The following is a 14,353-nucleotide window of genomic DNA, read 5'->3' as shown; positions in this document are numbered from 1 at the left end:
ACTGTTTGGTAATTGACTTTTTTTGCAGATTTTAGTAGATACTTTTTGGGCAATATCTTACCTAACTGATGGAGGAAATGAACTGGTACAGGTAAGTTTAACCATGTATGCAATTTTTTGACTTTTTGAAGTCTCTATGGGTTATTCTCAAGTTTTGCCTAAATCCAGAGAGAAAATATGGGGAATGTTAGGGTCATTAGTTGTTAGGATATTAGCTAGAACTTCAGTAAATATTTATCTCAGTCCTATCACTTCCTGTTCTATTGTATCTGTGGGTTTGAAAATCTTTCTCTTATTATTAGATTAACATTAGTGATATTTGAGAATAAATCATTATGTGATTTTGGTTTGTGCTGTTGGTCCTAATATAAAGGAACTGCTTGAAGTAACCAGTTTACATTAGCAATACACATTGCATCCAAGTTTAACATCTTCATTGTGTACATGTTATGTGTTCTATTGCTATCCTTCATTAAGTTTTGAAGGTGACAATGAGTGGCAAAGATTAACCTTACCAGAGAGAACCATGGTTGGGGTTCGTGATGTAAGTAGTTCTATGCTGATTCATCAGAAACGTGCAACATTTTCTTTCTATATAACTCATATGCAAACTCACTACATAAAGTTACTTTAAAGTAAGACTGTACATTTTGTTAATTACTCAGTTAATCAATGTTTCACCAAACTTATTTGCTACCTCTTTGAAATGTTGTTATAAAAACAAGTTAACTGCCTATTTTTTATTTCATATCTATTCTTTTGTCTCCCACAAGTCACTGCCCAATAAGCTTTTCATTCAATACCTGAACTCATCAATTGGGCTGGACAATATGAGACCAAAGATTCTGTAGAAGCTATTTATATATATATGGGTAGTATAATACTGTAAAAGTTATAGTGTAAATGCCAAAAGCTGGCAAAATATTGGAAAACAAATAGGCCTAAAGATTGTTATAAAAACAATTTAACTAAAGAAATTTTATAACAGTTTTTAGGCCTGTTTATTTTTTGATATTTCACAGGCTTTCAGCATTGAAACCGCAATTTTTTATAATTTTATGAAATTGGTAGTGTCATAGGTTTTTTTATTGCATTTATAGTAGAAAAGTTTTTTTTAACTATTAAAACTATCTTATTGTAGAACTGAACTTTTCAATGCTGGAAATAATGATATGTATGTTTTTAAAGATTTCATCTGTAATCTTGATGATGCTGTGGCTTTAATGGAGTGAAAGGAAGAATATTTCTTCATTAGTACTTATTTATAGGAAGCTTAAAATTAGATGTTTCTCCATAAATGCACAAACAATTATTTATTTTTTTCCATAAAAATTTGAAAAGTAAAACCTTGAATTTCAATGGAAATGAAGACAGCTGTAGGTAGAGTTCTTAATCTATTCCCTCACTAGAACTGTGATGTTATTTGTGTTACAAATCTTCTAACTAATCAGCTGAGATTTTATACAAGACATTCAGTCTTTCTGTCTCTTTGTTGTCTGTGGTATACAGGGTTCATATGAGTGAAATAAATACCTAGGTCTAAAAGGACCTTGAAAAATTATAATCAAGAATTCTAGAAATCTGTAATTCCTCCAAAAAGATATTCTAATCAGAAATTTTATAGTGTCAGTAAGTAAAACATTTTTATTTTGAGTCATTATTTATTCACTATTTTAAATCCTGTTTCTCATGATTCATCATCACCTTATTTTCTCAAACAACAAGTTATATTTGCGAAGGTAATTGTATCTAAGCCAGCTTTGTTACTATATATGTTCAGTATGTGGTTTCCATTTCAGCTAGAAGCACATATAAGGTAATTTAATTAACCAGACTTCAGTGGATGGTAATATGTGGAGTGGGGAAATGTTTTGTTATCTTTAGTTTACAACACATACAGCAAAGCAGTTTTGTGTGCTGTAAAGCATGGCTGTAGACTTGTGTTTAAAGTTCTTGGCTTTATATTATCCATTTCCATACTTTCATATTGCAAAGAGTTCTTATTTTGAGTTCCATTGCTTAGTCTTTTTCATAGAAGGATTTGTATGCTCATTTGTTCTGGTATTCCATTAATAATTGTGAAGTAAACTTAGTAGGTATGAGTGAATACTTCTACTGCTCTAAATAATTGATGTTTTTGGGTGCAGGGACAAAAATGTCTTGAAAATGTCCTGCAGTTATGTTCCTGGTCTAGTATGTGAACCATGGATACCTATTCATTCAAGGCTTAGAATCTGTTTACACTCTACTGTAAGTTTACATGTACTTGTGCAGTTTGAGTTAAATATATTTGATTTCAAACTCATGGGCCAGCTCTAGCATCTAGAATATATGAAGAAACTGATTGAATAGGTTACTATTAAGTTTAAACTAGAAATGTATTTATAGAACAATAAATGAGAAATGTAAAAGTAAATAACATCAAAAGGCAAAAGACAGCATTGTGGCAATATCTTATTGGATGTTTCAGATGGTAATTGATTCTGGTGTGGTGCCTCATCTTGTTCCATTTCTCAGCCATAAAGAAGTTAAGGTTCAGGTTAGTATATAAAAAAAATCTGTGACAAAAGTATTGTCACTTCCCATATTTCTTGCTTGGTAATCAGATTAAATGTTATATTAAAACCATAAATATATAAGTTATTGGTAAAAACATTTTGGGATTTTTAAATGTAATATTGCTTCAAAACTATCATTTAGGATAAAACTAAATGATTTTGATGACATTATACTGGCCATTTCTTCCTTTGCTTTCATAAAAATTAGTAACTGACAAATGTCATGATATCTGAAATGTTGACACTTAAAACATAAAGCATGAGAATCATTTAATGTTTTTAAACCTAAATTAGTTTGATAAATTTACAGTTTATAATGAAAAAATACAATAGGACAAAACTGTATACTGTGCCATTACACAAAATAACATTGACCTGAAAACCAGGTTTCTCACATGCTTATTTATGTATAACCAAAACTATAATCACAGGTTTATTAAATAACATCTTGCACTAGCCCACTTTGTTAAAGTTCCAATAAAGTATATGTTGGTAAAACAAATACAAAGAGATAATACTTGTTAATTCACTCTCTTATGCATGCTGAGACGAGTCCATCCTGCCTTCAAGAAAGTTGCATCATTGAATTAACAAAAAAAAGTATAGAAAATATATATGTAGTTCTTTTTCCATACATAAAAAAAAACCTTCAGATTTTAGATTTATTCAATAAAAATCTTATTTGTTGAGTTTTCTACATTAAAATTTAAATCACTAATTTTGACTTGGGGTAGATTTCAGCATGATCCTAATGAAATCAGTAATGTTTGCAAACATCTAAATTTTTTGTGAACATAATATGGCACTTCTGGCTTCTAGGAGGAAATTCATAATAGTTTTGAGCTACTTTGTCCTTGTATCTTGAATGCAAATGTAGTTTTATTTGTATTTTAGTCAGTTAATGTTTCTCAACCTCAGTTGTCATTGTGTAATGTAATTGGCTATGTCTCAACTTTAAGAAGTCATAGGCTACTGATCTAAAATGTAATGAAAGATAATTTTCTATTCTTTACAGCTGTAGAAGCTAAAAAGGCTTCTAGTTCAGAAGAGATTTGTATATAGATCAAACAAAATGATAAAAGTTTAGTTTGGTGATATGCTGCTAGAAGAAAAAGTGTCTTGACTTTGTTTTTTTATCTTAAAGCTTGATTTATCCTGTTATATTTAATTTGAATTATGGTGTTGAAGTATGATAGAAAATGTTTTTGTGGAACAAGATAAGGTAGGCTTAGGTAAGTCATTTGCACTCAACCATATGAAATTTTGTTTCATGACAAGGACACTATGTTAGGCCTTGTTTGCAGTAGCTGTTATCAATCTAAGTAACTGCTTGAATGGACAAAGAAAATCACTGAAAAGAAATGTAGAAAAAATAATATATAAATTGGGTTTAAGACATATATATTAAGTGAAACTTGATTAACAAATTAAAAAAGCTTGCTTATAGTTTTGGTATATTCATAAATTTATTTTCATTGTGACAGTGATTGCTAAATACTGTGAAACTGGGTGTCATTTTTCAACTAAAAATAGAGATAAATTTTACAGTTTTATAAAATAACTTTATAGAAAAGTTTAAAGAATGTAAGAAGACATAAAATTAGTAATTAAAGAGGTAAGAATTTTTTTTCTTACGAAACATGTCACAATGAAATCTTTTTTAAATTTCAAAACTGTGAATTCATACAAGTATCACATAAAAAATAAGACATTTTGTTTACAGAAGATACATTATCTGTAGAAAATAATTCTTGAGTTTCAAAGCATTTATTCCAGTAGGTTTTGAATTGACCAACCTAGCTCTCATAGAGTTAAGAATTACTTATCTAGTCTATTTTAGGTCATGCTGAGGGAGAGTCTGCTGTAAAACTTATCAGGGCCAAATTACTAGCAAGAGTTACTGTAAAATGAAAAACAACTGCAAAAGTAATTTTTTCAACAAAATATACAGTGTGGGAGCCAATAAAATTAGTTTATTGATCTTATGTAGCATTTGAAAAACTATTATCAAGTTAGATTATTTGAAGAAGCGATTAAAAAAAAAGGCTTCTGACTTATGCCTAAACATTTAAATATTTATAATCCCTTTAAGGAGGAAAGAATTTGTATGGTAGATAGATTACAAGAAAGAAAGTTATTCCAGCTTTTAGACAACTTCCATTTGATGTTGTTATCTTCAAAAGTTTTGATATTGTAAAAAAAAAAAGATGTGTTGGTAATTAAATTTTTACAGTTTTGGGCAAAACTAGCTTTAAAGAATTAGTTTTCAAACTACTTGTAAAGTAATTGTTCATTGTTAAGCCCTGATTAATCAAACCAAGTAAATCAAACAGGAGTATTTTTGTATGCTGTTAACAGTGAATTGTTATTGTCAAGGATCAAAATCTTTAGTAATTTGTGAAAAATTACAGCTGAATTAAGTATATTTTTGACACTATGGTTAATGGTAAAATCTTCTTTTCAAAATATTGACTAATTCTGTTACTACCAGTTTTCCTTACAAACTAAAGCATATATTTGTAGGCAAAAAGTTCAGTCTCTTTGATCTACACGAGTTTTAAAATGTTACTAAGTAAGATAACTTATCTCTTAAAAATCGAAACATACATAGAATAGCTAACTATGTACACATTTCTAGACTTCTTTTGATTTTCAGTTTTAAAAATACTTTCAAGGCTAGAATCAGAACTATTCATCTCTTATCTATTCTTTTTTGAAAATGTATTTAAATAGCCTAGTAGTTAATTTAATCTATATCTGAAACACTTTGAAGTAAAATAAATATAAATAACATGAGATAACACACAGTTTATTTTTGCAGACAGCAGCTCTAAGGGCTGTAGGAAACATTGTCACTGGAACTGATGAACAGACCCAAGTGGTGCTTAATTATGATGCTTTGTCTCACTTCCCAGCATTATTAACACACCCAAAAGAAAGAATCAACAAGGTAGGTAGTTATTTGTTTTGAAGATTTTATTTTCATGCTGACCTGTTTTACAGGGTACAGCAAAGTTTTGTTTGCAAGATGAGATTAAGAAAACTTGAATATAATAATAATAATACCTAAAATAGATGTAAAATGATAGTGAGCTAAAAGATCTAACTAGAAGTACAGAGTTTGAATATGTTATATTAAAATGATTTTTGAGACCATTTTCATTACAGTCTTTTCTGCCATGTCCAGTCATGCTCTGTCTAACAGCTGTGCATTTTGACAGTAGTCCTTTACCATAGTTTTTATTTCAAAAGGCTTCATCATGAGACTGTCATATGAAACATACTGTCATTCATTCCTTGTTTTCCATAATCCAAGAAGAAGATAGTTTCTCATTGGCCATTTCTTCAGTTCTAATTGCACATAAATCCATAGGTGCTGTGTATGGAAACTTGACTAATATATCATCATATGGAATAGCATGAATACCCATTTCATTCTTCAGCTGCTTGAGGTATATGATAGCTGAACAAGTACATCGTGGAAGCAACTTGCATACATGACGTGTATTCCCTTTCCTGGTGGAGATCTTTCTTTATTGTGTTGCATGTTATTGTTTGGGACGTAAGGATGAATTTTGTCACTGACCTTTGTGTTCATGGATTTTCACTTCTTACAAGATGCCACACTTTGTTTAACACACCTGGGGTAGAACTTCTTACAGATCTCTTTCTTGTTGGTCCTAAAACCCCAGATTGATACACATTCTGTACTTACTTGCGAAATATCAAATAATGTCAGTATGTGGCTCTGATACATCCTTTCCACTATGATTCCACTTTTATACAGTGTACTCAACCCTTTGTATAAATATTGTCTATTTAATGTCACTGGTAGTAATAATTGTCCAATCAGATAGGTAATCTTTTATATGCAAACTAGTATTTTAATACTTTGAATACACTACCAGTAAAACAGTCATCGTAAACTAATGGTTATTGATATGGAATAACATATACCTGTAACTATGTATTTGTGACTATACCAGAAACTAAAAAGTAAGCCACTAAATTTTTAATAATTTCAGCAGCAAACATAAAGTTAGGCTGAAGACAGTTGGCAGATTAAAAGCATCGGCATAATATACGAAAATATAAAAAAATATATAAGACAAAATATTGTCAAAGCTTTGTTAAATAACACCATTAATACAACACTAACTATAATTTTTTTTTTTTTTTTTTTTTACTTATGATGACTTAGTAAGTAGTAAAAAAACTAGATGATAACTAAGTTTATTTTGAGGGACATGATGATACTGGACAGCAGTTGCTCTCATTTGACCTCACTAATTATGATATTTTTTAAGAGTAGTTTGTAAAATATAGTTGTTGGACATAATGTTGATATACTTAGCTATTACTATATGTTTTATGTTATTTTTACTATTTCTTTGTATGCATGTGTGTGTGTGTGTGTGTCTAATGCTGGGCTTGAGAAAACTGAGATAGAGAATAGAGTGCATCTGAGGCTTTAGAGAGTCGGTGATTAGGAACAAGACCCCCAGCCGAGTAAAAGAGGTAACATTTTAAACTATGGAATGTGTGACTTTTTATATATCTATATTTGTATACCCTGTACAGATATTTGTAATATCCAAGGAAAACATCATTGCCGTAACAGTATTAAAGTAGTTTAAATGTAATTAAAATTATTAATATACTTATTTCTTAAAGCTAGCACTTAGTTTAGTTGATAAAGCTTTGACCTTTAAGTATTTGACAGTAGTATTAGCTTTATATTATTTTAAGTGTTAATTGTGAGCTTTTTATGATGTGATGAAAAAAAGATTCAAGGATCCAGGAAGATAAGTATTCAGTATTGTTAATAGCTCATAGTTTACAATTAAGTATTTGGAAGAGTCCAACCAGTCTGTCCTCATGTTTCATTGCCACAGTGGGGTAGCAGTGAATGTTGCCTACAGTGGCTGAACATGTTTTCTGATCCCTCCGTTTTTTCTTTTTGACTAGTAGAATTAGTTGAATTTTAGGTGGAAATGTGTGATACAAATATGGGTATTAATACTAGGTACTACAGAACACCAGTTTGAAGTTAAAATATCGTTGAAATAAAATAAAGTTTAATAATTATCGTAAGAGATATGATAAATTGTTAAATTCTTATCATACCATACTTAACCTTAGAATGCCATACAAATTAAACCTGTATACTATTAAACTAACCACCCTGGCATTCTAGAGTTAAAAAGACTGTGACTGTTAATATGTTCAAACCTGTATACTTATTAAAGATTATTTTCTGGAATAACAAAGGGAAAGTTATGTATTTATTAACATCTGTAATAATTTATATATATCATCTTGTGATGATAAATGGGAACCTGTGCATTACATGATATCAGTTGGAAACAAACCATAGTTTTTTGTAACCTATATGGCACTCAAATGGAGCTAAAAGTATTGTCTTTATTTATTGTCAACTTTTTCTGTGGTATTCCAGCTGTAATTGGCTGTATCAACCACTGCTGCTCATGTGAAAAGGTCAGGGCTGTGACCTGGTGGCAGGTGAATTCTAGGCATCATAGAATAGATTATTATGAGAGCATCCCACTGTCTTTACCCCTGTGCAACAGTGGCATACTAGTCATCTGTTGATGTTGTATCCATAGAGAATGGATGCTTGAACTATCAAGAGACCAAGTCTTCCATTGACCATAGAGTTGAGATTTGATACAAACTATAAATGTATTTGTGCACAACATTCTCTGTAACTATTATTTTTGTATCAATCAGAGAACCATCCCAAATCTTGTCTTGTTAATTTCTATATACCTGTTGTAGTTTCTCAGCACAAGACCTCCCAGAACATTCCACACCCTGACTGAGGGCCCCCACCCACTGAACCTATAGATACTGAGTACTTTAACAGTAGTGGGTATTTACTATGGCCCAATGTGGGTATCCTTGGCTTACCGTAGTCACTGAACTTAACTATACTTACCTGACATCTTGCCATAGGAGAATATTCCTGCCATTTATAACTTAACATACAAAAATATTTTCAGGAAGGACAATAATGTTAAAAGGAACAATAACAAATTTTGAGATTTGTGATTTGTTCTTAAATGTTGTATACTTTGCATTAGAATCCATTGTTCACCCCTCAACAAACCACAAATTAATGCTAAAACAACTATTTATTGTATATTGACATAGATATATATATATATTAGTCTCTTACACCCAATTGTTTGTAACTATTGGTTCTAGCTATTTTCAAAGCTGAGCTTCATTATAATTGTTCAGACCAGATTCTGCAACATCATAAAAGGGTGACAATGAAGGGTGTAGTAATAAAACTACTCGAAGAGAAGGAAAATCATATTAAAAAAACAAGACGTGAATCATTACAGTTTCAAGGGATGATAGTTTCTCTCCAAATATTAACCTATACTTTGTCACAGAAGTTTTAGAAATCAATAAATGAATTGTTTGCAGATGACACTCTTCAGAGCTATGCAGAAATGAAAGTTGGAACTTCTTTTTTTCTTTGTGAATTACCTTAGATAAATGTTATATGATGATAAAAACTGTACAAGTAGAATTAGAATTATATCTGTTACTTCATTTTTGAAAGTTGATATGCATTTGTGAACTTAACACTTGAAAAGTACATGCCAATCATGATAGAGTTAATGGACTTGGTCAGGTTGATTGACCCCTGATTTGAGAAGTTGTGAATACTTACTTTCATCAGTTTAGTAAGTGTTATGGGTATCTTCATGAAATTAGACAAACTTTTAGTATACATTAACCCTATGTGTATGACGGTCAAAATGCCCATGTCATAACCTCTTTACAAAAAAGCTACATTAAAAATTTAATTAAAACATTTTGTTATCAATGTATGTCAATAAACTTGGCATTGAAACACAGTTTATAATTCAGCTTTCAATGTTGTATAAAGTTTAACTTCATAATTTCAAAAAGAAGTATTTAAATAAGTTCTTAATATTAGTTTTTTCTTCAAATTGCCAGTTACAGATTTTCATTCTACCCATGTGTGATCTTATAAACCTCCAATGAATTACACACTTAGACTACATATGAATACAAGCAAAAATATAAAATTATAGCTTCTACACTTATTGCTTTACTGAGATATATACAATAAAGTGAAACCACATGCCACACCTCTTATATCACATTTTGTCTTTCAAAAAATGTCAGTAATTCTCTCTGACATTTTCTGTTGTATTATTTACAACCAATAAAATTAGAAGATGCTACTTTACTCAGCATGGTTTGAATTATTAGGCCTCAACCAGTAATTGGAAGTTTTAACTCATTTGTAGTTTAGTTTGAAAGCTTAAATAAGAGTAGTTTTAGGGACATTCTGTTATTAATGTTTGATAATATTTTGTCTTCTAAACTGAATATTTGAATTTCAAAAAAAACTTGGAGTGCATCAAAATCAATACCAAAAAAGTATGGTTACAGTAAGTTGTCTGTTCCCTTCTTATGAGTACGAAAACCAATATTCCAAGCATAAGTACAAAGTTTCTTGTTTTCTATTTATTGGTAAGTGTAAAGAAAAAAATTAAAATAACTTAATAGCACAAGCACATCTTGAGGCATGACTGTGTAATTTGACATGCATACTATAATTTGGTGCACACAAATCTATCCTGTTCTGATGAATGCCTTTTCCCTTACTCTGAAGGAATCTAAAGGGAGCTGTAAAGCAATGAAATTAAATGATTCTTGGTTTGAAAGGTATTAACTGGCTGCAGGAATGAATAGTGGTAAGTTAACCGTGAAATTGGCAGCAACTGTCTATTAGAGAAACACTTGTGGAAAGTATTTGTCACTGTACAATTTACTTGTGCAGCTCGAGTGTAGAGGATGATGTTTCCAAATTTTTCTGCCTTTCATCTTCAGGTCAGTTTGTGCAAGCTATTACAGGCCTTATATAGTATCCAGGTGGATTAAGATGGATGTGGGTTGATTGGTTGTTTTATCCTGGTCCTGTCCAATGAACAACCAATCAAAGCATGTCCATCCCAATCCACCTGGATACTATATAACGCCTGCATTAGCTTGCACAAACTGTGTACTTACTTACTAAAGTCAAATAACTATCATAAGCCTTATTTAGAGGATAATTTTTCTCTTTCTGATGGTTATAAACATATCCATTAGCCATATAAATTTAATTAGCAAAACAATCCAGAAAGTCAAAAAGAGAAAAGAGGATCTTCTCTGGTGGATTTCACACATTTATTGATATCCCAGCAAATCAAGAAGTTAGGAAATTCACATTTTAGATCCTTTCACTTGTAATTACATTTGTGTTTGTAATTTTTTGGAAACTGCAGCAGTCTCTATTTCAAGTTAGAAAATTCTGAAGTGAAGAAAATGGAACTGGGACCTGCCACATGACATGGAAAAATGAAAACTGATATTTTCTAAGATGTTTCATTTTTGAAATTACGAAGTTAGAAAGTTAGATAATGTTTTTTTTCTTATAAACTAACCTGTTTAATTAAATTTTGAATGTAATCCTGTACAAGTGCCATGCCCAAATGTGCAGGATTAAACTTCATGTTCCCAATTTATTAGAATAATTTCCTTTGTATGTAACAGATTATCTTCCCTATACCTATGTTTTTTTTGTGAAAAACAAAACAGTTAGTGAGTAAAGAAATTGGTTTAGTTGCTACTAAACCTAATGAAGGTAATGGTATAATTCTTCTAGGTAAATATAACCACCAAAATAAATTTTCTAACACATCTTTTAAAAGTTACCTCATATAGACTCAAACTACAAAATATATATATATATATTACAAATGTTATAAGAATTAGGCTCGGGGTTCACACTGCAATTTTTATTATTATGTACACAAACCAAATTGTCTTTTAGACCAGATGTTCTTACATTCTTTTGATATTATTATTTAAGTAGTTACTGACCATCTTTTACAAAAGGTATTGCACACAGGATGGTTGAATTTTCTTAATGCATGAACAAAAAATTTGATTATACAGAGCAGTTTTGACATAGAATAATTTTTAATAATGATAGATAGTAGTTTCAATTTGTTTTTATGTTTTTGAATGACATAACATACCAAAGATAAATAGTACCAGTTTAAACTTCTCATTAAACTTCAAACATGTTTATGACATTTTTGTTTTTAATATTTGGAAGTGCCGTAAACCTCGGATAGTTTTAGTATCATGTCAGTTAACAGCGTTGTCAAACCAGGCTCACTGCTTAAGAACACAAATTACTGTTTTTAAAATACCAAGTTTTTGAGAGTAATCAGAGATTCAAAATAGAGGATCAAAGCTTTCCAGCAATTTCATACCAGAAAGTTCTAAACATAATATTATCATGATACAAACCACTAAGGCTCAGTAAAGAAGCCCTGAATTTCCTTTATAGGAGAAATTAAGATCTTGAAAGTAAAACTATGATTAAATGAATATCCTATGCTGTTTTCTGACACATGAAATTGTAATACAGACTTAACACCCTCTCACCAAATATTACAATTTCTCTGTTGTTCTCATGTATGGACAATCACTCAAAATATGCAACCGTATATGTAAATTTATTTACAGCCTTAGCTAACCGTCAGATTTACTATTTTTACACATTTGTACTTGCCCTCGATGCTTGGTTGTTACATTGGTTGTATAAGTTGTAACTGTCTGGTCAGTAATAATATTTAGTTTGACATTTCTTTCATATTTTTTTTACAGTTATTTTCATTTGTATGTCAATAATCGTAAGTAAATTTTCAGGAATAAAAACACAGAAAACTTTTAGTTTTATTGGGAAAAAAGTTTGTTAGTTACATTTATAATGTTTTTGGCACACAATAATATAAAAAATGAAAGTCTTACGATGAAAAGGAGTATCATTATTGTTTTTAATACCTCATTTCAGAACATAACTGTATACAAATAAAATAATTTTTTTGCATGGATACAACATATTTTATGTATGATAGAAAGTTTTTAATTTTGTGTGGAGCCAAGTCTAATAAATTTTATTACTCAGATTTTTTTGTAAAGTAATAGCTAAAACATATAAAGTTCCAAAAATTGTTATTCTGAACAAAGTTTTCATTTTTAAAAAAATGTTTAGTTTTGCCTTGTTACCAAATAATATTGAATTACTTTTTAGACTTGTGATTCCACAACTACCAAGCTGGCATGTTCATATATATATGCTTTTTTTTTAATAGATGTGATTTATGAAACATGTAAATGTAAGTTTTTGTAGTCACTGTATATTATAAATTGTTACCAATACTTGCTTTATTTCTCCAATTTTCATTGCTGTTCTACTATATCAAGATATCTCTGCTTAACAAAAATGCAATATTATAGCTTCTGTAAAATATTTTTTTTTTTTCACTGAAATGTACGAGATTTTGCATAATATTCCTAATCACTGTTGCTTGTTTGTTATTTCCATGTGTTTTAATGTTTTGGGTTCCATTCTCAAATGGCATAAAGTAGTGATATTACGGAATAATTCTAAGTGTTTTGACCCATTTATCTTTAAAAACTTGTGCTTTCAATATTTATTGCATATTAGTTTAAAACTTTTTGTAAATGAAACTGAGTCAGTAGCATTTTAATCATAAATACTAAATTTTAGCAATAAACTGCTCTTTTTCTATGTTGTTGGTATTTATTTACAATAAGTAATTAATCCAAGTTATTGCCTAGGCACATTTTCAGAGAACTCAATGCTTGGTTTGTTTATAATTGAATCTGATAACAATGAGAGATATTTTCTTCAGGAAGCTGTGTGGTTCCTTTCTAATGTGACAGCAGGAAACCATCAACAGGTGCAAGCAGTTATAGATGCAGGTCTAATTCCAATGATAATAGATCACCTCAATCGAGTAAGCTATCAACTACAATTTTTTGCATGTAGTTCTGAACTTTTTTACTGGTTTAAACTGAGCAAGTGTCATCTGCATAATGTGCAATACTGGAATTAATTTGCAGATGTGGAAGGTCATAGATTTAGCACATAGTTACCATTCACGTAATGTTTTGAAATGTAGGGTATAATAATTAATAACTGGTTTTTCTAGGCAAACATTTAGTATGTAGAAAGTAAAACAAAAAAAAACGTTTCTTGGGAGAGTTTAGGGTTTGTAACCATTAAGAAGTTTTGCTAGGAAGTGTTTAACCTTTTGCATTAGGTAGGTCAAAATGTGCATGTTATAACCTTTTACAAAGTTACATTCAAAATGTAATTAAGCTACTTTATTATCAATGTATAAAAATATACTTAGCATCAAAATGTAGCTATTAAATCAAATTTTAATACTATATAAATTTTAAGTTCTTAATTTTATAAGGAAATATTTTTTAAGAAATCCTCAATCTCCCCTAGTATGAAAATTGTGGCATTTGCTCTATCGGTCTTCTCTCTTCTCTAATTTATTTACCACCCCTCCAAGAAGTATGGAATTTAACACAAATTATTCATTATAATATAGTTATTACTCAAGCAAAGTATAATTTTTGTAGCCTTAAATCTTATTTAGCTAAAGAGCCATAAACTAGAAAATCAGACCCGTCTTGCCATGCCTACCTGTCACATCCTTTCTTTCACAAATTGCCAATAGTTATCTGTATCATTTAATCTATCAAATTATGTATTATGTAGAGAAAATTGTCTATTTCACTTGCAGTTCAAACTTTATTTCTATGGGAAACACATTGAGGAGCTTAGCTGAAATATTAATGGCTCATATTGCATAGTTAGAAAGCCAGAAAAATTATGATAGTTATAGGACATT

General features: G+C 30.0%; 1 protein-coding gene across 1 annotated transcript in view; it reads left to right on the top strand.

Annotated features, from left to right (window-relative positions):
• The window catches only part of LOC106474040 (importin subunit alpha-3-like), a 35,601-nt gene that overhangs the window by 14,932 nt on the left and 6,316 nt on the right, over positions 1 to 14,353 (top strand). Inside the window, exons 7-10 of the mRNA XM_013934723.2 lie at positions 29 to 91; positions 2,471 to 2,539; positions 5,380 to 5,508; positions 13,340 to 13,444. Coding sequence (XP_013790177.1) covers positions 29 to 91; positions 2,471 to 2,539; positions 5,380 to 5,508; positions 13,340 to 13,444 — 366 coding nt within the window. The remainder of the gene's footprint in view (positions 1 to 28; positions 92 to 2,470; positions 2,540 to 5,379; positions 5,509 to 13,339; positions 13,445 to 14,353) is intronic.

This window comes from Limulus polyphemus, unplaced genomic scaffold (genome assembly GCF_000517525.1).
Source record: "Limulus polyphemus unplaced genomic scaffold, Limulus_polyphemus-2.1.2 Scaffold6750, whole genome shotgun sequence".
Classification (NCBI taxonomy): Eukaryota; Metazoa; Arthropoda; class Merostomata; order Xiphosura; family Limulidae; genus Limulus; species Limulus polyphemus.
The sequence above is the reverse complement of the archived record's forward strand: the minus strand, read 5'-3'. Positions and strand labels throughout refer to the sequence as shown.